The sequence below is a fragment of the Mustela nivalis genome, assembly GCF_964662115.1.
Source record: "Mustela nivalis genome assembly, chromosome: 3".
Taxonomy (NCBI): Eukaryota; Metazoa; Chordata; class Mammalia; order Carnivora; family Mustelidae; genus Mustela; species Mustela nivalis.
The window spans coordinates 140,608,745-140,635,974 of record NC_139022.1 but is presented as its reverse complement, the minus strand read 5'-3'; the positions used below and the strand labels follow the sequence as shown (position 1 = coordinate 140,635,974).

At 43.5% G+C, this 27,230-nt stretch overlaps 1 protein-coding gene across 4 annotated transcripts in view; it reads right to left on the bottom strand.

The window, feature by feature from the left end:
- Nucleotides 1–27,013, bottom strand: part of HTR4 (5-hydroxytryptamine receptor 4) — a 181,443-nt gene extending 154,430 nt beyond the window's left edge. For 3 of the 4 annotated variants that reach the window (XM_082724327.1, XM_082724328.1, XM_082724326.1), the window contains exons 1-2: nucleotides 26,742–26,810; nucleotides 9,453–9,525 (exon numbers count right to left, since the gene is read on the bottom strand). In XM_082724327.1, the coding sequence (XP_082580453.1) occupies nucleotides 9,453–9,478 (26 nt within the window). In that variant the 5' untranslated portion in view covers nucleotides 9,479–9,525; nucleotides 26,742–26,810. Of the gene's footprint in view, nucleotides 1–9,452; nucleotides 9,526–26,741; nucleotides 26,811–26,979 lie in introns of those variants that run through there. The other variant, XM_082724325.1, reaches the window with a different exon arrangement.
- Nucleotides 27,014–27,230: the final 217 nt, after the last annotated feature.

The window sequence follows — 27,230 nt, the reverse complement described above, 5'->3', positions numbered from 1 at the left end:
AAGGTAAAAGCCTGAAAACAACATTTTCCATACTTCCTCTCCCCTTTCCAAATGGAAGGTTCAGAATGGGCAAGTGGATCGCAAGAGGGAAAAAGGGCCATTTCTATCCAGGATCCAGAGGTGTTTCAAGCAGTGAGAGCAGTAGCCAGTGGTTCCCAGAGCAACAAATGTAACAGTACAGCACTTCCTGAATATCTGTGGCTTCCTGAAGAAGGATGAGTGGGGCTCATAGAGTGGACAGCCCCCACCTCCTACTCTTACAGGAGCTTTGGGACCAATTGCCTGCATTACACTTCCCTTTGCTTGAAATAGATACAATAGCTTCCATTTTCTGGACTGCACATTGACAGAAGCAGAAAGAAAGAAGGCAGATGTGTTTTCCTCTAAACAGAAATCAGCAAACAAAGGATTAATTGCATATAAAAGAAAGCTGACTATAGGACGAGAGCACAAGAGTAAGAGTCAAAGAGATACAATCCTAGATCCTAGATCCTCCAATTCCCACACAGGAATGTGCCTAAATTCATGGGAGCTGCAGAGTGAAGAGACAACAGTTCTGGACAAAGTATAAAAGAGCAGGGTCACATCCCTAATACCACATCTGTGGCATTAGGCGATAGATCAGCCTTGACACTGAGGGTCTCCCATCACCTTTAGAAAGCACAGTTTTCTCACTGGAGAATGGGCCCAATGAGGGACAAATGATGAAAAAATCTAATGGTCAGCCATTTAAATCGATACTGAATTTAAGCCATCAAGAAACATCTATCTCGACTGCAGTAAGGGGTTAGCCGTTCTACTGTTAATCAAAATCCCACATCTCATGATTACTGTGGAGGACTGAAGACATTTAGCAATTGCTAGATGTGGACCATGTATGAGATACTACATTAAGATACTACATCAGGTCCAGTTTACTTCCGATTCTCACAAGAAAAAAACAAAAAAACATTTTCAGATGTCCAAACAAAAGGCTCAGAGAGATTAAATAATCTGTTCAAGGTCATACAGCTAGTAAATGGGGAAGCCAAGACTTGAACCCGCATCATCCCCTTTCCCAAAACACCACTCTCCCGGCATCCTGTGGTGCTGCTTGCAGAAATCATCCTGGCGCCTGTAATTTGGAAGCAGGGGAGTGTGACATGCACAGGGGAGGACTGCGGGCTTAGCTCTGCGGGAGGAAGCACGCTCTCAGGCTGCAAAAGCCCTGTGCTTTAGTCCTCTCTCCATCCTTGCCACGGTCTCTGGCTTGAGGTCCCCTATGACCCCAGGAGGCACACACAGGGATATCCACCACAGGGCAAGTTCCAGTTAATATTTGCTGTGGTCCTGATCTAATCAAAAGACTAACGGAATTATCACCATTTTATCAGTCAAGCAATAAAGTTGAGTATTATTCCCATTTACATTTCTAAAGCAACATAAAAATAACCCCTTTCAAATGGTTACCTACTCACTTTCTCCTTATATGCTAATGCATGCCACAATTTCAAAGCCTGATGAGAGATTTCCTGCAAAACATTTCACTGCCTTAAAGTTTCACATATTCACAGCTTCAATTGCCAGGATACAAACATGAATTAACTCTGGTTCCAAATCAATTACATACTGGTAAGTCTTTAGGGCAGACAAGTCTTACAAGCGGATTTCAAATACTATGAGGTATCTTAAAGCTTTAGAATATTTAGCGCTAGAAATTCCCACCTCAGACTTCGGTGAAACCCATGTATTGTCACTAGTGTTCATAATCAAACCAAAAATCAAGACCCTTATTTTAAAAATTGCTCTTTCTCTTTGCTAAAATCGAATCACTTCAATGAATTCTTGTAGTCATGTTGATTTCCAACTAATTTCATTTCTTCACTTGAAGAAAGGAATTGCAACCTTGTGCCATGAATCAGAGCAATTGGGTAATTAATTCAAAGATGCCACTCATGGCCGCCTGGGTGGCTCAGTGGGTTAAAGCCTCTGCCTTCAGCTCAGGTCATGATCTCAGGGTCCTGGGATTGAGCCCCGCATTGGGCTCTCTGCTCAGCAAAGGAAGCTGCTTCCTCCTCTCTCTCTCTCTCTCTCTTTGCCTGCCTCTCTGCCTACTTGTGATCTGTCTGTAAAATAAATAAATAAAATCTTTTAAAAAAAAAAAAGCCACTCACCTTTGTTATGGTTTTTAATTAATGTCACGTGTTTATAGCAGGTGACTATATGTATATGAAGAGTATGTATTTTATGTTAAAATATTCAGCTTTAGAGAGAGTCAATTATCATATGATTTCACTTATTTGTGGAGCATAACAACTATCATGGAGGACATGGGGAGATAGAGAGGAGAAGGGAGTTGGAGGAAATTGGAAGGGGAGGTGAACCATGAGAGACTATGGACTCTGAAAAACAATCTGAGGGTTTTGAAGGGGTGGGGGGTGGGAGTTCGGGGTACCAGGTGGTGGGTATTATAGAGGGCACGGATTGCATGGAGCACTGGGTGTGGTCCAAAAACAATGAATACTGTTATGCTGAAAATAAATTTAAAAAAAATTAAAAAAAAATAAATCATAATACTGAAAAAAAAAAGAAAAAATATTCAGTTTTTAGTATTTATTCAGATTTTTCTGGGTTTCATACAAAAGCCTGCCATTTTGGTCTTCTGTTCAGAAATGTCTAGTGGCACAATAGCCAAACTATGGAAAGAACCTAGATGTCCATCCACAGATGAATGGATCACGAAGATGTGGTATATATACACAATGGAATACTATGCAGCCATCAAAAGAAATGAAATCTTGCCATTTGCGACAACATGGATGGAACTAGAGCGTATCATGCTTAGCGAAATAAGTCAAGCAGAGAAAGACAACTATCATATGATCTCCCTGATATGAGGAAGTGGTGATGCAACATGGAGGCTTAAGTGGGTAGGAGAAGAATAAATGAAACAAGATGGGATTGGGAGGGAGACAAACCATAAGTGACTCTTAATCTCACAAAACAAACTGAGGGTTGCTGGGGGGAGGGGGCTTGGGAGAAGGGGGTGGGATTATGGACATTGCGGAGGGTATGTGCTTTGGTGAGTGCTGTGAAGTGTGTAAACCTGGTGATTCACAGACCTGTACCCCTGGGGATAAAAATATATGTTTATAAAAAAAAAAAAAAAAAAAAAAAAAAAAAAAAAAAAAAGAAAGGACCAATACCCAACTTTTGTAGCAACATGGACGGGACTGGAAGAGATTATTATGCTGAGTGAAATAAGTCAAGCAGAGAGAGTCAATTATCATATGGTTTCACTTATTTGTGGAGCATAACAAATAGCATGGAGGACATGGGTAGTTAGAGAGGAGAAGGGAGTTGGGGGAAATTGGAAGGGGAGGTGAACCATGAGAGACTATGGACTCTGAAAAACAATCTGAGGGTTTTGAAGGGGTGGGGGGTGGGAGGTTGGGGTACTAGGTGGTGGGTATTATAAAGGGCACGAATTGCATGGAGCACTGGGTGTGGTGAAAAATAATGAATACTGTTATGCTAAAAATAAAAAATAAATTAAAAAAAAAAAAAAAAAGAAATGTCTAGTGGCTCCCCAGCATGAGGTGTCAAGCCCTACCAAAAAGAGAGGAAAGAAAGATTCTCCCTCCCACATGGAAAACTGGTTTCTTTTCAGATTCCTTTCTCCCTTTCTATCTTCCTTCTTTCCTTCCCTCCCTAAAGTGACTAACAAGAATAAACAATGTAAGATATTGTTCAGGAAGCAAAGGAACAAGATGAAGTGACAAAAAGAGCCGCAAAAAGGAAAATAAAGGCACGCTACAGCCATAGTAAGTGCCTGAAGCATTTCTGTCACTTGCCAGTGGTTAATTTTAAACTTGGCTCTGAGTTTCCTAGAAACCCTAGCAAAAGGAGGAAAATGCTACCATTTATAGGATTCATCATTCTTGCAAGATGCCTTCTTGGCTGGTAATGAGAAACATGAATGAGAAAGCACAACCATTATTCTGTGGAGGACAGAATCCTCAAACAGCAGGCAAATGTAGATAGCCCATGGGGCAAGGAGGTCAGTCAAGGGTAGGAGGAGGCCAGAGCTAAAGAGAACTGAGGTATCAAGTAAATTTTTTCACCACTGGAAGTCTGGGATCTTTATCTTAAGAAACAGCCAAAGAGCAACTTCGTATGTATTTGGACTTTACGTCAACTTATCTCCTGTCTGAACCCTGTACTTTCTGAAAATAGAACTTGATAGGTAAAAATTCTTAGAAACTTTTTAACTGTAATAAATAGCAGGAAGCAGGCGCGAGGGGTGGGGGGGCTGGATTGTTTTACGAATCATACCCGAGCCCAGGAAAACACGTCAGAGGGAAGAATCTGGTAGTTAGGGAGATAAACCATGAGAGACCCTGGACTCTGGAAAACAAACTAAGGGTTTTAGGTGGTTGGGGGTTGGGGTATGAGGGGGAGAGTGTCGCCAGGTAATGGAGATTAAGGAGGACACATGTTGTGACAAGTACCGGGTGGTTTTTGCAAGTAATGAATCATTGAACACTACATAGAAAACTAATGATGTACTATACAGTGGCTAACCGAACATAGTAAGAAAAAAGGGGGGAGAAAGAAACTGGTAGTTAAAACAAAACAAAGCACAAAGCATGGGCTATCTCTGAAGTCAGTAACTATTTCAGGGTGTCATTAAGTAGTTATCATGAGATTAGGGATAGCCCTGTGGTAAGGCCCCAGCAGGTTCACTGCCAAGTGCAGGCCGATGGTGTCCTACAAAGAGTATTTGCTGCAAAATCACCAAAGCCACTGTTTCCAGTCTCTGTTCTTCAACCCTTCAAGAACAGCACAAGCTGTCTCCTCCAGGGCCCCAATAAGAAGCAAACTGAGCAAAAAAAAAAAAAAAAAAAAAAAAAAAAAAAAAAAAACCAAAACAAAAAACTAACAAAGAAAAAACAATACAGGTAAGTGTCAGATTGTCTGGAAAGAGCTGCCTGCTGACTGGTAAGTTGGTGAGACACTATTTACCAACGGAGAGGACTGTCAGGCACTTGTCTCTATCCAAGGTCTGATTCACTGCCGACCTTTCATCGTGAGTCAATCCATCCTACATGGACTGTCCTCTTCAACTTGACACCAACCATGAACTGCATGTTTTAGGTGCTTAATTAATGTACATAAAACAAATGAAAGAACCCTCACTTATTTCTATTTATACACAGAGCGATGTTATTTAAATACTGTAGTTAAATCCAACTGCTACAAAAGAAATGAGATTAGATGTTTGTCATATTTTGACGACCCAGTCTCCAGTCCCTCTTCCTAAAAAGCACCCATTTCTTTGGAGAACTTAACTCTTCCCCACTGCATGTCATCTTCCTGAGTGGTACCTGCCTCCTCCTATAAAACCTGGACAGCAAGGACCACATGTCTTAGCTCGGCCAATCAAATGTCATCTCCCAGGACTCTTCCTCTTGAGTAGCCTATGGAAAAAGGACATGGATGGAAATGGAGGGTATTATGCTAAGTGAGATAAGTCAATCAGAGAAACACAATTATCACATGGTTTCATTCATCTGTGGAACATAATAGTGCAGAGGACCACAGGGATGGGCAGGGTGGGGGAACTGAATAGGAAGAAATCAGAAAGGGAGACAAAGCATATGAGACTCTTGACTCTTGAAAAACTAAGGGTTGCAGAAAGGGACGTGGGTTGGGGGGATGAGATAACTGGGTGATGGGCATTAAAGAGGGCATGTGATGTGATCAGCAGTGGGTGATATACTCAACTAATGAATCACTGAACATTATATCAACAACTAATGATATACTACTATACCTTGCTAAACTGAATTTAAATAAATAAGTAAAATTTTTAAACTTCAAAAAAAGGAAAAAAATAAAAGAAAAAGGGAATGATTGCATGTTATCCATGATGCAGAAATGAACTGACCACTTCTTCCTGTGCTTGGCCATTTTCCCAATTCCTTAGCTCTATGAGAACTCCCAAAGTTCTTGTTTACTTCCAAGACTGGTTCTACACAGCATCTTTGCCTTAAATATTTGACCCTGTACATTGGGGCTTCCCCAAGATTACCTCTGAACATGTTAGCAGGTTAGTTTCTGATGCTGCAGCCAAGGACACTGATAGATACCCAGTGGCAAGGATCAAGCTTAATTAGCAAACTCAACTGAATGGAACCAAAGAAACAAAAAATGAAGGGGCCAGAATGGCCTGAGAAAATACTTAAACTTTAGACATTTTATTTAGCCCTAAATGTCAACTAGGACTTCTCTGTCCCTTGATATCTGGGGAAAATTGGCCAGAGTCTCTTAATTCTACAGCCCATAGGGCTTTTAAAACTTTTACTCTGGTTTCTGAAGTTTTCCCAGGCATGCACACTCTTCTGTCATCCTGTGTGTTTTGAGTGTTTGTCCTCATACATGAGTTCTCCCTCCCAAACACACCCGGACATGACTGTCAGCCCTGTTACTAAGACACACTCAAACACGCACACACAGAGACATAAAATATGTGTCACCTAGTGGAGGCGCCATGGTTCCGTGGTCTTGAGCTGGTCACTTCAGCTCTTTGGGACTTCATTCCCACACCCTGTAAAGCGGGCATCATAATGGCAAGGGCCTCCGAGGACTGCTTGAAAAAATTGCTTAAAAAAACTTCACGTGTATTAAGTTCATAGCTCAGACGCAGTCAACATCGACTCTCCATTCCTAGTCAAGCTAGAAAATTTTTCTAAGGAACGGGAACCTGGGAGAGGTCAGCACACACACCATACACACTTCAAACAAACAAATAAAGATTTCCAACCTAACTTCTCTCAGAGTCCCTCTCAGGCAACCTGCCACTGGATGGTGCATGCTTTTCCAAGCAGTGCCCCATCATCTCTTTTCTTCTCGAACCTTCTCCCTCCTCTGTTCACTCATTTTCCCGTCTTCAGAGCAAGCCAAAAAATTCCTCTCCTGTGCCAGAGCCCTAACCCTTTGGCTCTCGTTTTATGTGGGAACTTCACAGACTGAAAGTGTTTCCTTACCGGGGAAAAAAAAAAAAAAAAAGAATTTCTGGTTCCTGCTCTTGAAGTAATAAAATTTATTCTATCTAATTCTTCCTAGAACCTTGGTTTCTAGAACCTACCCACTGACACAGCAAACTTATAAATTTTTTCACATCCTGTTACTAATGTGTATTTTAAAATTACATAATATTTTCCTTATACAAACTTAATTTCCTTTTTCTTTCTTTTTAAAGATTTTATTTATTTATTAGACAGAAAGAGACACAGAGATAGAGGAAACACAAGCAGGGAGTGTGGGAGTGGAAGAAGCAGGCTTCCCACTGAACAGGGAGCCCAATGCGAGGCTTGATCCTGGGACCCTGGTACCATGACCTAAGCTGAAGGCAGACGTCCAACGACTGAGCCACCCAGGTGCCTCTACTTTCCTTTTTTAAAATAAACTTATTTTTACATTTTAAATGAATGTAGTTTAAAATAAAACTGTATTTCTCCACTCTAAGTGCCAAACTAGTATTATGCATCATGATATGGTTACTTCAAAAATCAATATTTATGTAGAAATAATAAAAGATTCATATACCACCTAAAATCATTATGTATTATGAGTGAGCTATGTGTCACAGTTTGGTAAACGTGAGCCTAAAATATCACCTTTATTATGAACACCCAGAGGCTGGACTGGGTAGTGAGTGGTAGGATATGAGTGGACAGTGTGTACATTTGCATGTTACTGATAATGTGGGTAGAGAGGGGGAGTGAACGAGAACGAACATATGTTGATGGGAGCAGGTTGGAAATCTGACAGAGAGGATGGTCCGGAGAGAGGATTCTGGGGAGCAATATCATCTTGTACCCCGCAATATTGTTCCGTAACACCCAGGAGAGTGGCTAACGTTCATTTAATTGAACTGTATTCTGCTATTACAATTCAATGCTACTATAAGTAGCTGTTGAAAAGCTGGGAAAGTTAGGGATCATAAAATCTGAATTATCCAAAAAGAAGTTCACTTTAACAGCTGATGCAGTTTGACGACACAGTGTTTGAAACTTAAAACAATGGCATAACTTCTCATCATTAACACGGCCCCCTTTGGCCTTTTAACAGAAATCAACAACAATAACAAAAAAAAATTGAGATTCTCCAAATTCCACTCTGCTTTCCCTGCACAAAGAAGCTCACAAACTTTCGGAGGAAAATTAAATACATGGCACCGGCCTCGAAATCGGTGTCAAAGTTCTTAGACTTTGCACCAAGTCAGAGCGTTGGGTGAGTAACAAAGTCTAGGATGCTTCTATTTTAAGTACGAAATGTTCTATGGCTAAACGTACAGGGCCTCTGTGCATAGCTAGGTACACTAGAATCCACCTGGAAATATATGTATCTCCAACCCAATTGGGGTTGGGTATACGTATCCACACCAATATATGTATATCCAACCCACTGGAAATATCTGTAATATATCAACAAAGACTGGGTGATCAGCAATTCTTTATCAAATACCCACCGTGTGCTGGGAATTAGGCATTCCTGCCCTTAAGGAATTCCCGGGTTTGGGGTGACAGTATGTCTCTGCGGATCGAATCGCATTACACTAGACTCTCTGTCAAGACATTTGACAGCTCTCTTTCATCACGGCATTGTACTGCGTCAAACACGGAAGCGCTGTGCCCTTGATCTATACCTGAAATGTGTTTTCCTCTAGTTCTCAGGTGAAAGAAGCACCGCTCCCATGATTGCACCAGGAACATATTTTTTTTTCCAGAATGTTTTCCAGCTATTGAAACAGACGACTAATGCTCAGCCCCAAATGCCAATTCATAACATTCAAGCCTTGTTGAAAACTATTTTCTTCACCCTATTTGATTGTGCCAAATAAAATGCAGCAAACCTTCAGGGAAAATCTTCCTTAGGAGCTGCCCTATGATCTGATCTCCAAGGGCTGCAGGAAAACCAACCTAAACCATCTATGTAAGCATACCATGCAGTCATCAAGCCACATAATCGAATAGCCTGGTTGAAATAAGAACTGGGCAGACCAGAATCTGTTATAAAAAGATATCTGAATGTATACCTGAGGTTTCTATGTACAGAGAGACACTCTTCAGCTATTTTTACCCCCATTTAAACACATCTTCTTTCTTCCTATTAGAGAGATGAATATCTATTTTCATATTACACCGCCTCTCATAATGCAGACTTTTAGTAAAAAGCATCTGGAAATATTTCCAGCCATATTATATTTATGACTTAAGCAGAAATGAAAAAAAAAAACCTCTAATAATCAAACAACATGGCACTCATGATTACATATGAAACACTGTAGAAAATCTGCATCTGCTGGGTTTGTAACGCTACCACAATACATTTTTCAGAGGCTTCAGAGTTCGAATGGCCATAATTTACAGCAGCATATTTACAGTATATATGGAAATATGATATACCTCACATTAGCATCAAATTCATCCATTACAGGAAATAGGCATGTGTGAGTTGGATCTCAGTGCCCACAGGGTCCTGTATGTGAGGGGAAAAAAAAAAAAAAAAAAGGTTAGACAATGAATTAATACAATGAATTAATACAAGTCCCTACTAAAGAAAAAATGTGCCAGCTAGTCATGGCTTTCTATTTAGTAAGACTCTTGTTTTGGGGTGCCTGGGGGTGCCCTCAGCTCAAATCATGATCCCAGGGTCCTGGGATTGAGCCTGTGTTGGGTTCCCTGCTCAGTGGGGAGCCTGCTTCTCCCTCTCTCTCTCCCTCTGCCATCTACCACTCCACCCCATCCCCGGCTCATGCTCTGTTTCTCAAATAAATAAAACCTTCAAAAAAAAAAAAAAGACTTCTTTTGTAGTCTATCAGAAAGTATTTAGTAAATCATACTACAGCAAAAATCTACTGGCATACTTAAGTATGACAGAGCTGAGTACTGCAATTTCTTTAGCGTTTTATTAATCTCCCAGAGATTAAAACACACAGGTACTTCTCTGTACTCCATCTTAATCAGTTTACTTCTTGTTGCTCTTCCCAGAAACACAGCTTATTTACCCAATCTGCTTTAGGACACTAGCCAGTGAAAATAAGTTGTTATCTCGTCATGATTAAAATGGTATCTTGCCTAAAATGGTCTGCCATCTTGTTTCCCATGAAGATCTTCAGGGTTGGTTTTTCTTCTTTCAACTTTTTGAGGCTAGGTAATCATACACCCATTTGAAAATCCAGTAAACTCTTGAGAACTCAGCCCCAATGATGGACATGCACATACATACACACTTCCAGAGGGGCACATTATTTCTCAAAGCCCATTCATGAACTCCAAGGTCAGAACTCCAAATGAAAGGGAAGTTTACTTTCAAACTACCAAAAGTCCCTCTACCAGGGACTCTGAGAAGACCTGACATACTTTCCTGGGAAGGTACTCACTAATCTCCATCAAGTTGGCCCTTTTAACTGACTGCAGTTTCATTTTTCAGAAGAAAATGTTTTGCGTCACATTTGTTCCACACCATGGCAAGTCAGAGAATATAGGGGCAGGTCCTGGGCTGCTTCTTTGGGGGTGGCCCTGAACTAATCCTTTTTCCCTTCTGAGTTTCATCATCCACTTCTTGGTAAACAGAGGGACTGGAGGAGATGATCTCTGGGTTCACTTCCAGCTCTGACATTCTATAATTCCATCTGCTGATTTTCTAATCAAATCTTACTAAGAAGAAACTATGAATCTGTTTATCTACACAACAGAACCATGAACCTCAGACTGGGCCCTTGGATGCTTTGGTCAGGGTGGACCAAACACACTCGCCTGGCCGCCAGGAAGAGAATGGCAGACCCCCCCCCCCCCCGAGTTGGAAAGGATGTAGATCTCTCTGTGTTTTCCAGTGTTTGTTCTTTAGAACCTTGTGGATGAACAAGGAATTCTGTGGGCATTTCTGAGTCTGGGGCAGGTGTTGGGGAAGGCTTAGCCTCCAAGACTCTGAACCCCCTACTCTGACCTCAATCAAAGTAGCTCCATCTACTTCCATCTCTTTCACGTTTTGAATCCAAATAATCTTTGATTTGAAATATTTAAGTACAAAGCCTTAACTATTGAAGGGACAGGCCGCATCCTCCTTTTTCCTCTACTTAGATCTTTCTTGAAGTGATCACATCCATTCCCATGGCTTAAAATAAAAAGCATTTCAGAAATGCCTGGCTGGCTCAGTCGGTGGGGCACGGGACTCTTGATCTAGGGGCTGTAAGTTTGAGCCCCATATTGTATACAGAGATTACTTTTAATTTTTTTTAAAAATCAAATAAAAAGCATTTCAAACTGAACTCTACATTTCCCACTCCCAACACAAAAATTGAATCCTTCCCTAGTGCTTTCCATTTCGGCGAATGGTGCCACCACTGTCCCAGTTACTTAAACAAACAACCCCTTTTTCTCACACCCTACAAGGAAACTGTCAGCAAATTCATCCTATTTTGAAAATGATTGCTTAACCTAAGTTTTTCTCATTCCCTCCATAATCAGCACCCTGGTCCACACCACCATCTCTTTTCTTCAGATCCCTCCATGCCCTCTCGAACTGCTCTCCTGCTTGCCCCCCTGTCATTGCCCCCACAGGAGCTGGCAAGGGATTTTCAACATGTAAGTCAAATCATGTCTTGCCTGCATAAAATTCTAGAGGCTTCTAGTCACCCTTAGAATAAAATCCAAACTCCTTATCATGGCCAACCAGACCTGAAGTGATCTGGTCCCACCCAGCTCCTCCCCAACCTCAACTTTAGCTGTGCCCCACCCCTTCAGTGCCCTTGAGTTTCCTGGTTTTGCTACTTTCCTTGGCCATAAAAGAAGATTTTTCACCTCACGGCCTTTTCGCTCATTGCCTCCTAACTACTGCTCAACTGTCACTTCCTCATTGAAGTCTTCCCTGATCATCTGAGTAGAATTTCAGACCTCATATTCTAGAAGTTTCTATCCTCTTTATCCACTCTATTTTCTCTTACTAGCATATGCATTATTATATACTCCATTGTTTCTTTATTAGTAACTGGTCTTCCTCACTAGAATAGTTTCAAGAGGGCATAGTTAGATACCTGACCACTATTACATCCTTAGTACCTAGAAAAATACCTGGTATGTTACATTCTCTTCATAGATACTTGTCGAGTCAATCTATCTAACTAATTAGTTTTGCAAATGAAGAATAGGTTTGAGAGTTTGTGAATTTCCAACTGGGAGCTAATCTATAGATCATCCAGGGCACAATACAGTAATTTTTTAAAGTAGCAGAAAACCATCTCCTCTATTTAGTTACCTTTTACTAAGTGTTGGCAAGGTCCAAACACTGTCTTTTTCCTCTTCTTCCAGCCTCAAAGTCTTTTGTCCCTACTGTAAGGTGAAGACAGAGAGGCCAACTGACTTGCCAGTTACCCGGCTGGCACTTGGCCAAACTGGGAACAGAATCTAGATCTGTGAATTCTGAAACTCAAGTTTTATTTCGTAGAGTTCTTATCATCAAATCACACTTCCTTCTACTAGAAGAGAAAGAATCCTTCTTTCTCTGAAAAGAGCACTTTGAATTTCCTTTGGAGAACCATCCCTCCCTGGCCTCAGTCCCTGGGTCCAGTGATAAGCACAAGACTGGCTCTGGCCAATCAGAACAGTTCACTCCCTGGCCAGAATTCCTTTGCTCACCGGCTAGACTACTGAAAGCTAACCCTAAGATTTTTGCTAGAAAGAGTCTCTGTTTTCCCTAGTGTTGCTAGACGGTTAAGACTTTCAGGATGAAGCTATTGGGGGACACCAATGCCACTTTGTGGGGAAAGCCTGTCGAGAATGAAGGTAACCACAAGGAAAGCAGAGTTGGAACATAGAGAACTTGAGGTTTCAGATACAATGGTGTCTTAAGACAGTCTTACACCTGAACTTTCCAATTATACGAGCCAACATACTCCTTTTTGTTTTCCCTTCTTTTTTTTCCCCCTTCTTAAGCCAGTTTGAGTTGGATTCCAGCGATTACTTGGAACCAAAGAATCCTGGATAATGGACAAAAAAAAAAAAATCAATATTGTATTTATATACAGATTAGAAGGAAGAAAAACTGGAACTAAGAAAACCAGTTAAGAACTCGCTGAAGATCATCTCCTTTAAACTGCATTTGAAAATGTTACAACACGGGGGGGGGGGGGACCTGATATATTCATGGCAATACACATTATTATGTCTTGCTCATCAGAAACCCAATGAGCAAATTTAAAATGATTGCCATTTAACAAGCCAGTGAGACAGCCTGCATTTTGTCAGAGAGAAAGAGGAACAGTAACAGAAGATAAATTGGTGCTGATTTGTATCTATCCTGATTTGATTAATCCATCACAGTCCACTATTTTCTGCCATGTTCACCAGAGCTAAATGCGAGATTACAGGGACATCTCTTGTCAGGAAGATTGCATACAGCAAGAGGGGTGTTTAAGGAACCAGTGTTTTTATCTCACATACTTACATTTCTGGCTCCTTAACCACCTAGGCAATTAAAGATGCAATCAACTGAGAACATCTATTATGTCTGGGTATAAGCTATGTCACTTCTAAAAGTTCTGCCAATCTGAAATTCAATTAGACCACATGTATGTTTTAATCACAGTCATGCTGTATCCTTATCTAAGGGACAAGGAGGGAGATCCCCATGTTGGTCTCCTTCAGGGTAACAGTCCTAGATTCTCATAACCAGACAAGGAACACAGCAAGTCTTGGGAAAGGCATGGAAAAGAGAGTCAAAGAGAACTTTCTACCATGTGAAGTCCAAAGGGAGTTCTCAGTATTCTCTCAGGGCTAGGACAAGCTCAAGCAACCAGAATTATTCAAAATGCTTTATCCATCACAAAAGTAAAGCCACAGCAACATCCAACTCTATCAGATTCTTTGGAGTTTCTTTTCCTTGTTGGGTACATTGTGATTGATCTTTCCCTTAAAAAGGGGGAGGAGGAGCACTTGGGTGGCTCAGTGGGTTAAAGCCTCTGCCTTCAGCTTGGGTCATGGTCTCAGGATCCTGGGATCAAGACCTGCATTGGGCTCTCTGCTGACAGGGAACCTGCTTCCCCCTCTGTCTCTGCCTGCCTCTCTGCCTACTTGTGATCTCTCTGTCAAATAAGTAAAATTTAAAAAAAAAAAAAAAGAGGAGGAGCAGGTCATCATACTTATGCCACCCAATGCTGATTCCAACCCTTGGTTTTCTGGCTTACAAATTTTAAATACCTAAAGGGCAAACCCAAAAGGTAAGTACACCCCATCTTTACCCCTTGTTCTTTTACTTGGAATATCCTGAAAGATTGCTGTGGAACAGTTGTTAATGGTTAACAGAAGGTGTGTAGTTGCATCTCTATTATGAGAAGTGTGAGCATAGGTCTCACCTGTAAACAGTCTCCACCTGCTGGAGTGAAATGAGACGTCGTTTGGAACAGTGCCAACACCTGTCAACCTGAAGCTATGTCCTAACCTCAGCTTGCTCTCCTGCACTTTGGTTTTGTTTTCCTCTGGTTCTGACTGCATGGGCAGATATTCATGCATAGCAGTGCAGGGATTGACCACGTTTCTTCATAGGGTATGCTTATACGGGTTAAATTTCTACATCAAAGGGCATATTCCAATACCTTTATTTTGGACAAGTGTCAGCAATAAGTAAAACATTATTTATCTTAATAGCCAAATTGAGGGTGGGAGCTTGACATGCGGGAAGGAGCAGGCATTGGACCAGGAATCACTGGGCCTGGGATCTCAGCCCAACATGGCTACTAAAACACTGTTCCTATTCTTAAGAAGGTCATCAATCTGGGGCTCAATTCCCCCAAGTGTAGAATGGACTGGGTCAACGGGTCCTGGGAAGGTGAAGAAAAGAAGAAATTTCAGGTAATTAGAGCTTCTCAGAAGCTTAAAGGAAATTTTGGAAAGGTGAGTCTCTTGTCATTGGAGGCATTCAAGCAACATGTGTTTAAGGATGTCTAAATGAGAACTAGAATTTTGGTGACTGATAGGGTTTCTTCCAATAACATTATAGGAAGGAATCTTATCAGTTCTGTCTCTCACATCCCCAGAAAAAGGCCAAGAGTTTGAATCATCCCCCCCCCCCCCAAAAAAGATACATGCTCAATTCACATAAACTGTTTCAAATAGGCTTCATCTACTGGGCATGAGACTAGACATCTCTGAGCAGGTGGGACAAAAAGAAGAACAATGCAAACTATAATCAAATAAGTCCAGGTATTTGATCAGAGTAAGCTGTCAAAGCGCACAACTTCAAGCCCAAACCCACTAGTGGCCATTTGTACCAAGACAAATCACCACGATCAAACACACAAACATTCCCACAGCCTTCTATACCCCATGGTGACCATGATAGCCTAGTAACTACTACTGTGAAAAAAAAAAATTATTGGACCATCCAAAAAATTGCAACTGTGCAAATTCTCACTACATAGAAGAAAAAAAAATTCTTCTTAATTATTTATAGGGACTTTGTTTTAGCAAACATTAGATATTTGTAGAATGCTGTTTTAGCACTTTTTCCTTTTTAAGATTTTATTTATTTATTTGACAGACAGACATCACAAATAGGCAGAGAGGCAAGCAGAGAGAGGAGGAAGCAGGCTCCCTGCCGAGCAGAAAGCCCGATGATGTGGGGCTTGATCCTAGGACCCTGGGATCATGACCTGAGCCAAAGGCAGAGGCTTTAACCCACTGAGTCACCCAGATGTCCCACTTTAGCACTTTTTTAAACCTCAGTTGATACATATTCTTTAAAAGAGTTTCTCTTCATAAATTAGTACTGAAAAAATTGTATTATTTGTTATCTAGACATCTAAATGGTGGTGTGTAAGCCATTAAAAAAAAAAGCCTGTATTACTGGAGTTGGGACCTATATTAGCAAGTGTCTTTCTTAGGATGGCAGTCAAAATGCCACTGATACGAGGTACCTGGGTGGCTCAGTGGGTTAAACCGCTGCCTTCGGCTCGGGTCATGATCTTGGGGTCCTGGGATCGAGTCCCGCATCGGGCTCTCTGCTCAGCAGGGAGCCTGCTTCCTCCTCTCTCTCTCTCTGCCTGCCTCTCTGCCTACTTGTGATCTCTCTCTGTCAAGTAAATGAATAAAATCTTTTAAAAAAAAATGCCACTGATACTAAGTCACCTGCAAAGATTTAGTCCTAAAGAAAAAGCTTCTAGCTGTTTCGTTCCCATAACTGAAAACCCATACAGATGCCAATTCAGTTATACTGAAGGGACCATGAAGATATGTACAACTGGGATGCAAAATGTCTTTTAACATTTTTTTGGAATTGACTAAGAAAATATTCTTTCTGGACAAATACACATTTCTCACCTGAAAATTTTTGCCCGTTCTTCAGAAAACTGATATTGCAAACAGCCCTGAACAATGAAAGAATATTTAAGAAGCATACTTAATCTACCTTTTGGTAAAAAGAACGGAGCAGAGGAAAAGTGGAGAAAAAACACAGACTTCCTTTTCATGTAACACTGAACAGAGTCCATCTAGAGTATTTCTAGGAATCAGATTTTTTTCAAGGCAGAGATTTCCTCTAAATACTTGTTATATAGAGGATTTCCAATCACCTGATGAATGTCTCACCCCTAATTTGGCCACAGGTTCTAGGAGAAGAGACATACAGTACGTGATTAGTGCTTGTCAAATGAGTAACATGATATGAAAGTCTTACTTGATAATTAGGGAAGGAAATAATCTTGTCTTTGTGTCTCCAAAGGAGATACAGAATCTCAAGAGAAGTTTGAGACTCTCTCTGAAGTAGGTCATCCAACATCAGAGCTGTCCAGTTATCGACCTGTGTGTCTTGGCAAGCAACGAGGTCTACCTCGGTGGGAGGCTCACACAGAAGCCAGAAAACCATCGGTCAGTCACGGTTGAGGGGAGGAAGCAAGTCTGAGATGATTCTGAATTCTGATGAAATCCAGGAATGCAATGAAAGTGGAACGAAATAAGAAGCTGTTTACTGGAGAGCAGAGGTTCTCAAGTTTAAGCATGCCTAAGAATCACCTGCAGGCTTATTAAAACACAATCGTGGGGCCCCACTTCCAGCTTTCTGATTCAGTAGGTTTAGAGTGGAAAATTTGCTGATGCTGCTGGTCTGGGGACCACTCTTTAAGGTAAAACATCAAGTCCCCAAGTGTGTTTCACTTGCCACTGGAGAAAAGCATATGATATTAAGCAGTAGGTGGATAGAGCATTAAGTACTGTTGGATCATATGGTTAAAAATGTGTTCTCCTTTCATTTTCTATTTTAATCACTGTTATTTACATTGAAGAAAAGAATTCAAATAAGTGTTAGTTCATCTTCGAAACCTTCCTGACATTTGGTAATCTCTATTTTATAATAAGAAAAAAACAGGTCCTGAGCTCACAATCTTTCTCTCACTGAGGTCCTCCAAGAAGCAGATCTTGAGGTAAGAATCAAATAAATGCACATTGTTCATTTGGCAGGTGCGAGTAGACTGACAGGGGAGTAATGATACGGCGGGGGGGATGGAGAGGGGAGGCGGGGGAGAAGGCAGCCAAGGAGAAATGTGTTTAAGCCACTGAAGCTTAATCTCACACAAAAGCTCTGGGAAATGGTATAAATGTCCCTCAGAATTGTCCTGGACAAGTGGGGAGGTCGCTGGGTTATTAATACTCCCACAACCATCATCGGTTAAGGGCCCTACACAGGGGAAACATGGTTTCCCAGGTACCTCCAGCTCACTGCACTTGTTAGCACAGTCAATTGTAGAAGACCAAGGGTAGCCCTCCAAAGACGGTGCAGGTTCATCATTGGAAGTCAGGACAGTGAACACAGAAAGGGTGAGGAGGTCTGCAGTAAAATGAGAGAAACCATCCATCCATCTTCCAACCATCCATCTGAAATCCGGTATATTGTTTTGTATGTGCTGCATTTGCTTTTACAGCTACCTTCTATTGCTTGCCTTTGGCACTGGTTTCCACTTGCATTTTTGTTTCTTTGTAAAATAAATTTATTTAAAGAAAACTAATTGATCTAAAGAAACGTGTTAGGCAGATAATACTACAGATGGCATGAGAAGGTGGTGAGAATCACAAAGGTAGTATTCAGATGATCGAAGCTTGGCAGACACTGGCATCGTGGCTTAAAGCAGAGGTTGGCATTCCTTTTTCTTTTCTTTCTCTCTCTCTTTTTTTTTTCCTCTGTAGAGGGCCATTTAGCAAATATCTTAGGCTATCTGGAGCACAAGGTCATTATCGCAACTCCCTAACTCTGCTGTTGTAGCACAAAAACCGCCACAGACAATACATACATGATGGATGGATGGATGGATGGATGGATGATACATACATGGCTGTTTTCCAGGAAAAAGTATTTACGGGCACAAAATTTGAATTTCATATTATTTCCCCTTGTCACGAAATAGTATTCTTCTTTTGTTTGTTTTTTTTCCCAACAATTAAAAAAAAAAAAAAACGTGAAAACCCTTCTCAGCTCCCAGGCCATACAAAAACAGGCAGCCAGTCAGATAGTTGGCCATCCGGTTCAAAGTATGGCCTTGGTGTCCATTGATTACCAGGTATACGCCGCTGGATGAATCACTTACTTCTCTTAGCCTCTGAGTCTCCATTTGTATAATAGGGATAAGCATAATACCAACCTCATAAGCTTGTTGCAAAAAAATAAATGAAAATGAACACTTACGAAGCAAGTGCCCAGTGAGTCCACAATATAGTTTTTAGCCAGCTCTTGGGACAAGTCATCTCCAGCTTGGCAGTGCCCCAGTCTTTGGAGGCTGGATGTTTCCTTCTCTGTGAAGGCAGCTATACACCTGGGGTCTCATCTCCTCTACTTTGGGATGCAGTTACAGAAATTATCCCTCTTCTCTACAGGCTAGACCCCTGAAAGCTGAGTTTCAGAATGCCTGGAGTGTCTGATACTCACCCATCCCAGGGGCCTGGAACTGAGAGGAGGTCAGGATAAAATCTGCAGTCCATCTAAATAAAGTCCTGAAAATTCGTGTTTTGAACTTTGCAGAATTAGGTTGCTGACAACAGTGGGTCTCTAACATTAGAATACCTAGAGTCACTTGCAAAACTGCAGATCTTGGTGCCTCCTTCAAAGCATCTCTAGTCAGTGGGCCCATGCATCTGCATTTTAACAAACGTCCCAGCGATTCTGGTGCAGATCGTTCATGGAGAGCTCTTTGGGAAGCTCTGCAAAGACAGAGTGCAATCCGCTCAGGTAAGCACATCTCTCTGAAATCCCTTTTAAGAGCTTTTCTTATCTATTTAAATGTCTTCTTGGCAGAAAGACCTGGATTACAGTACTTGCTATGCATGCCAAGAGAAAGGTCTCTGCCAATCTGTTTACCTCTGTCCTACTCTTTTCTATTCCTTCTGAACCTCCTGGGTTAGAAAACAGTTTATACAGAACTCTCCACTTCAGATATCATGTGCTGATTATCATATCCAATTAAGTATCCTAGTGCAATCTCAAAGGACATGGGCTATTTACAGCTTGCATGGAAATTCTTGAGCAGAATCTGCATCTTTACTGGACTAATAAGAAGTCCCCTTGCAAAAAGCTGCTGAGCACACTCTCCCTCCAAGAGTTCCTAAATAAACCCCTTGGGATAAAGATTTATCTTTTTGACCCATTGATTTTAGAGGGGCCCATTTAAGGAAGAAGAGAAGAATCCTGCTGAGCTAGCAGGACAGGAACAATAGCAGATTTCTATAACTGATATTTGTTGAGCACATACTAAGTACCAATCTCTTCACCCATGTTACTTCATTGTATCTCCATGCTACACCTGAAGGAGTGCTGCAATTATACCCATTTCACAGATGAAGAAAGAGGGCATAGAAAGGAGCCATTGTCCAAGGCCACACCAGGCAGTGGCTTTAGAACACAGAACTTAAATCACTAGGCTATCCCATAAAGGATTTCAGTAGCCCCGCATCTCAACTTTTTGAGCTCAATTTTATCAACTAGGTATTTATGTAGCTCCTCAAAACTTAAGAGTGTTTTTGAAAGAGACTATTTTCACCAAGCCCCCACTTTGTTCTTAGTACCACGTGACTCTGAGTTCCTCGTTTTGTTTCTACAGTCCCCAGGTTTCCAGCTGTTCAAGATGGTGAAGTCACCCAGCGCCCCTGTCTTACAGATCTTACTCAAAAACTTGAGATAAGAGGACACACACAAAAGTCCTCTGGACAATGTGAAAAGCGACCTAAAATGGTCATTCCCCAGCCTGTCGGTGCCATAAACTATCCTAAGTTGTTGACAGTGTATTAGTTTTGTAAAATCTTCCATGTCAGAAATTAGGTTTTCCAGAGGTCCGGGTTAGTCTGTAAAATACCAACTCTGCAGCTCTTTGCAGAGCAAGGAGACCATCATCTTTACTTGTGGAGCAAACTATCTATCACGGGTCAATGTAATGGAAATTTCAGGAGCCTGAGAATTAGGTGACCTGGGTGCTGGTCATTGCTTGCCACTAACTGACCTTGAGTGAGTCTTTCCCTCCCCCCTTCCAGGAGACATAATGTGGCCTGATGCTCGAGAAGGAGTTGGGAGCCAGACTGCCAGGGCTAAATCTCAGCTCATCCCTCCACAAAAGGTGGTGACCTTGGACAAGTCATGTCAATGGTTTTGGCCTCAGTTTCCCGATTATAAAAATGAGAATAAGAAACTTATTTTGAAACATCCAAATAATGGACTGACAAATGGATAGAAGGGTGGACAGACAGAAATGTGACAAAGGAAGTTAGCAAAATGTTAACTACGGAAACTCTGTGGTGAGTATGTGAGAGTTTGCCATAAAATTCTTTCAACTTTTCTCTTCAGTGTTTGGGGTTTTTTGTGATAAAATGTTGGGAAATAAAAAAAGACAAGTTTGTTAGAAGAGTTGGATGAGATCCAGAGCTTTCGGTGGTGTTCACCATAATTGCTTGGCCTATATTATCAGTATTATTTACAGTACAGATAAAAGACAAGACAAGATGACGGATCCCCTCAGCTTCAACGATCTGTGAGTCGGAGCGATGCTAGGTGAGCCAGAGCCTGACACGCATGAGCAGAAGGAGAAGCCGGGCCACATGGCAGAGAAATCAGAGGGACAGAGAGGAGCCAGGATGCAGCCACAGAAGTCTCAGAAACCAAAAGGTATGCACAAATGGAAGCAGCAGGGCCCCGTGCCGCACATGGGGGGACCTTGAAAATAAAAACAGGTCATCTTTATTACCTCCCAAATTAATGTGTTTCTCTATCAAGCATCCCTTTGGTAGGAGAAAAGCATTGGCTATAAAGTCAAACCTAAGATCAAATTTTGTCTCTGTCACTAGTTGTGTGACGCAGGAGACCTTCATCTCAGTGTCCACCAAACCACTTATACCGGGAATATCTACCACTCCAGCAGGGAGCCCTGTGGCAACGATGCTTCTGCTGAGTCTACTTGCCCATAAATGACTGGGCCAGTCCGATTCTCACTGCTGAGAGTTAGAACTGAGAGATGCACCCTTGGGAGTGGGTCCCATCCCTTGCAGAGCCATGGAGAAAGGGCCGTGAGCTCCCGGAGCTTAGTTCTCTGTTAATGTCTTGGTTCTCATACTTCCTTGGGTCTAGTTCCTTGAATATATGAGAAAAGCCTCTTTATCCTTCCAATAATTCCCAAGTTTTGCCAAAGCAAGCCAATATTGCCTCTTATTATGGGTCCACTAATATACATATTTCATAATACAATTATCCTAACTAATATAAGAGTTTTCTTCAAGTTTCCAGGCCTTGGTTTCTCTGTCTGTAAATGAGAAAGACCTACCTTCTCTCAGGGTTTTAGTATACAAATCCAAGACGGCCAGGTGTACACAATGCCATGGCACCTGGCAAACATTCGATGAACATTATTTAAATAATGAGTTTCTGAGCTTCACAACCACTAGATCTTTCTGACCCGCTAATTGGAGCCACCTTGTTCAGGTGGGGATGTGTGGTTGTGCAAGAAGAGGCAAAAGCTGTGTCGAGAAGAAGGAATGGGTTGATGGAGCTTGAAATCTGGTTTGAAAAGAAAAACTGATCAAGATTTTTTTTAAAATGTCGTCGGTCACATGTAAATGTTCTGACTTGAGTTTCTGTTGGGCTTCTTGGTTGGGCTAACGTTGGTCTGAACACAGAAAAAAAAAAATGCGAAGCAATTACAAGGAAACCAAAACTGGATCAACAGATAAAAAACCTTTCTTAATCTAAGAGGGACTGGTCCAGAAAGTACCTGGCAGCAGATACTTTCATTTGGATTATCCTGTGAGTAATGAGGGATTTTATCATTCCAACAGAAGTAGCCATGGGGCTGTGTAAGAAGTAGGGAGTACGAAAAGATCTAAGATGAGAATTAACCTAACCTAGGGGTGCCTGGGTGGTTCAGTGGGTTAAAGCCTCTGCCTTCGGTTCAGGTCATGATCCCAGGGTCCTGGGATCGAGTCCCACATTGGGCTCCCTGCTCAGCAGGGAACCTGCTCCCCCCTCTCTGCCTGCCTCTCTGTCTACTTGTGATCTCTGTCAAATAAATAAATAAAATCTTAAAAAAAAAATTAACCTAACCTAGAAGTGCCATAGCTCAGAAAAGGCAAAGGCTTTTATTATTAAAACATTTCAGGTGGATGGGTTGTGAGCGCTATTCGTTCTCTCAGCCCTTACCCTGTGGTCCTCATGCTGTGGGTCACGGACCAGTAGCATCAGTATCACCTGAGATCGTAGCCAGAAATACAAATTCTCAGACCCCAAACTAGAAGCACTGGATCAGAACTTCTAGAGATGGGAACCAGCCATCTGTGTTTCAGCCCATCCTACAGATGATTCTGGAGCTCACCAAAGTTTGAGAACCGCTGTCTTAACCAATCTGCAAAGCTTGCAAAACCAAAGCTCTACGCTTTATTTGCTGGCAGCTACCCACCCTGTGGCTTTGTTGATACAGGGGCTTAGAAGCACGAGCCAGCCTTCTCAGTCAGCCTTGGATTGTCAAGCTTAACAGTATTGGGTAAGGTCGTCATTCTCACCCTAGCAATGAGCCTGCTTGGTGGCCATTTACACTGCATTTTATGTTCTTCTGTCCCAATGTGTTCACCTACTGCCTCAGTAGCAAGAAAATATTATGCAGCACGGAAGAACAAGAGAACAGGCTAAGAAGACAGAAGGAGGGAGTTGATAGAAATATGGCAACTTCAGCTGTGGGGACTAAAGAGATAGCTAAAGTTTCCATGACGGTGAGAACCTACTGGAAAATGAAATGCCTCATCCATTGTTTGCTCCTTTTTCTCCATCTTTCCTTTCCCCAGAGCCCCCTCAGCTCCCAGTGTACCCAGCCCCGCTACCACCTCTCTTCCCCTGCTTAAACTTTGTAGCTTTTTCTGAATAACATGAACGACAAAGAGCGAGGAGAAGAAAAAGGGAGAAATTACATTATTTCAAGTGAACGCAACTGCCAACTTCAGTTTCTAGCTTTCTTAGAAGCAGACTCGGTTCTACAAACCAAACTAGGAGCTGTTTCAATTCATTTCCACCCTGTAATGTCAAGATCCCATTCATAGAAGAGAGTTTAGTGTGGGGGCTCAGAAGAGACTCCAGAGTCAGACCCAGCTCACCTGCTTCACAGCTCAGAGGACTCAGAACACCTTACCCCACCTCTCGAAGTCTGAGTTACCTCATCTCTGCCAAGGGGCCGGGGGGGGGGGGTAATAAAAGTATCTCTCTCACGGGACTCTTAATGAAGATTAAATGAGATCATCGACGTAAAGCATTTAGAACTGTGCCTGGCACAAAATAAGGGCTGGATTAATGTGAGCTATTAGGATTATTATGATAATGTCTCCAAAATGCTTCTTAGCCTTGAGCAACATCTTGAGCATTTCCAGGCATAGCAACAAGGCAGTGAGAAACCAGACAGGATAAAGGTAAATGTGTGAGGGTCATAAAGCTGGGAGTGGGTAGAATAGCAACTAGCAACACACCACTTCAATAACTTATTAAATTACTTTGTCAGAAGGTATTTGGATACAAGGCTGCAAGAATTGTGTTTGAATTACAGCGGTGGTTCTCAACTGGGACTGGGGGTAGGAAAAGATTTTGTTCCCCCCGGGCACATTTTTGTCGTCACAACGGGTGGTTGCTATAGTCATTTAATGGGCACCAGAGACGCTGCTAACCAGCTGGTGATGCACAGCACAGTCCCTCACAACAACAACAAAAAATTATCTAATCCAAGATGTCAATAGCACAAAGATCTGAGAAACCCTGAATTACAACATTATGTGAAGTTTTCTTAATAAGACTTAACACACTTCTTCAATTTTCAAAAAGGTGATGGCATGGAAGATTCTGGCACTTGATGGGACATGAGAATAGATGACCTCTAAGACGCCTTTAAGCCAAAGGCTTAATGTGGGCAGTTGACCCTTAACCACAAATTTAAGTCAATAGTGTTTCCACCCTTCACCCTTTTGCCTGGATCCTTTCCCTAAGGACACACGGAACTTTAAAAAAAGATGGTTAGGTATTGAAAGACAACCATTAAGTCACCAAGGGACATGTTTCTCACTGAAGGAACACCAATCACAATCAGAGACTTGTAAAGCTGGAAGAAACCTTAGGAAGTGATCTAGGAATGAGATTCCACTTGAAATCTTCTATCACATTTCACAGATAAAGAAACTAAAATTTAGAAAGGCCCAGAGACTCCATCTAGGTCACAGGAAGCTACCAGCTTCAGAACGTCCAGATCCTTCCAAAGAACTTACTTAACCTATTAGTCAGATAGCGATAGTATCAAGGGTCTCCTCTGTGCATGTGCTTGGCATTTTTTCAGTGATCACAGTCTTCAGCTGTTCCTACCTCTGGAAATCCCTGAATGTAGGGTTCATCTGATAAGGGGGTGTCAGTGGGAATAAAAAAAGCAAACAAAATTAGACTGAAGAAGTACTGAGGGAAAACGGCTAAGCCCCGCCCACGGATCCCGCAGCTCTGGCCTCCAATGATGAAGGGGAGATACAATGAGGTGACTTCAGTTCCCAGCCAAAGTGACTTGGAGCACAGCTGGTGGTTCGATAACAGAGGGTGGGGGAGGGTCAGGAGGTGGGGAGCAGGTCCCTTCTGCTGGGTTTCCAGTGCTCTCCTTCCATCAGAGAACTTGGGGATGGGGATAGGGGATGAACAGGGTCAGGGGGCCCAAGAGGAGTCCAGTGGAAGGAAATACAATCCACTTGTTGGTGGTGAGGGCACTGTGACCCCTATAAGGACCAGTTATAAGGAATAAAATCCAGATAAATCAGAGGAACCAAGAGCACCACTTTCCTCTGGGCCCTCCACGTGCTCAACAGGCGCTGAAGTCAACACACCCCCAAGCTCCCCTGAGCTCAGAAGTGCACCAGTTCTGGGGCAGAAAGGGAGACCTGCTCAAAGGCGCCATATTGATGGTGCTCGCGGCATTTCTCAGGGCGAGCGTGGGGAGTGATGCAGACACAAGAAAGTTTAGGGTAAGGGTGGATGGGAAAAATAGATTTAAAAAATAGATTTTAAAAAACGACTTGAGAATGCTGAGCACTCTCTTTACTTTTTAATAATTTTCTCCACCTCATCCATTCCTGGGTGAAAGCTGCTTCTCAGAACCGAATGAGTCTCATCCCCTGTCCTGACTTTTTCCTTCTTTCTAGGGCACGGCATCCGTCACGGTGTCCTTTCCCTTTACCACCTGTGCTCACCAGCAGCACACAGCAGCTCCTCCTCCCTCACCATGGAGCCCGAAGTTCCACCGGAGGACCAGGGCGGACACTGGGGGGTTGGGGTGGAGGAGCCCACCCAGGGAGCCCGTCTCCGCAGAATCTAGACTAGAAGGGCAAGAAGGACAAGCCTGCCTCAGTGTCCTTCCATCAAAGCCCACCTAGGAACTATTTTCTGGTTCAGTTTAATGCACCAAATGGGAAATCAAGCCCACATTTTCTCTTTAACCTTGCACTATAGGAAGAAAAGCTGGTGGCCATGACCTGTCCACCTCTGCGGGCCATCCCCTCTTGGGCTCCACAGCCACTTCTTCCAAAGGCAGCTAACAGCACAGTGCCACACGCCGCTGGGGAGCCCGCTGAGGGGAAATGCTCCTGAAACCGGGATTGGGATTCTGTGAAAGACAACCGCAGGAAGCTAGTCCTGGCAGTGACCGTGAACGCTTCATGCCGCACAGCGAGCCCACACACTCGCGGTCACTCACACGCGCAGCCAGGTATGCACCGAGAACCTCCCTGCCTTGTCACATACAGACACACGCAGTGAGAGGGAGTTACACCCTCTCGGCCACACACCCAGGACCACGCTTCCAGTCCACACACACGTATCCAGTTACATACACGGTTATGGATGCGCTACGTTACGCGCCTCTCTCTCTCTCTCTCTCTCTCTCACACACACACACACACACACACAGTCAGTGCACAAACGGGCAGTTTCACAAGTACTCACACACACAAGCGCAGGGCACGGGCTCCGAGCCCGCGGCGGTCCCACGCCGGAGACGGGACCTGCACCACACCACCCGCCACGCTCCGCACCCGGGAGCCGCCACAGCGCCCACCCCTCTGGCCGGGCGCGGTCTCCCGGCTCCCGCCGGCTCCCACCAGCCCCCGCCGCGCCCCCGCCCGCACACGTGGGCTCCCAGGGCCCCGGCCCTGCGCGCCCGCCGCTGCCGCACCTACCCGCCGCCCGAGGCGAGGGAGCCAGGAGCCCGGCACGGTGCAGCGGCCACCCCCAGCCGCCGAGCCGAGCTTCTGCCGCCGCCGCGCTCCCAGCCGCTGCCTGCGCCCTCCCCGCCGCCCCCTCGGGTGCCGGCTCCAGCCCCCGCGCCGGGAGGCCGGCGGGCGCGCGGCGCGGGCGCGGGGCTGTGGCGGCGGCGGTGGCTGGACCCCGAGGTGCCGACCCCGGGCCCCCGCTCACCTGGGCGCGCTGCGCATCGTCCTTCTCCCCGGCCAGCGGGGCAGGGCTGCGCGGGTTCCACGCCCCCAGCCCCGGCGGTCCCCACCCCGCCCCCCGCCCTGGGAGCGGCGACCGCGACGGCTGCGGGGCGCACGCCGGAGTGGGCGCGGAGGCGGCTGCCGGGACCTTGCCCCCCTGGGCTGGCCGCGGGCGCCTCCCCTGCCTGAGGGTTGCCCCTGGCCCGCGCTGGCTGCTGGGTGACCTTGGGCAAG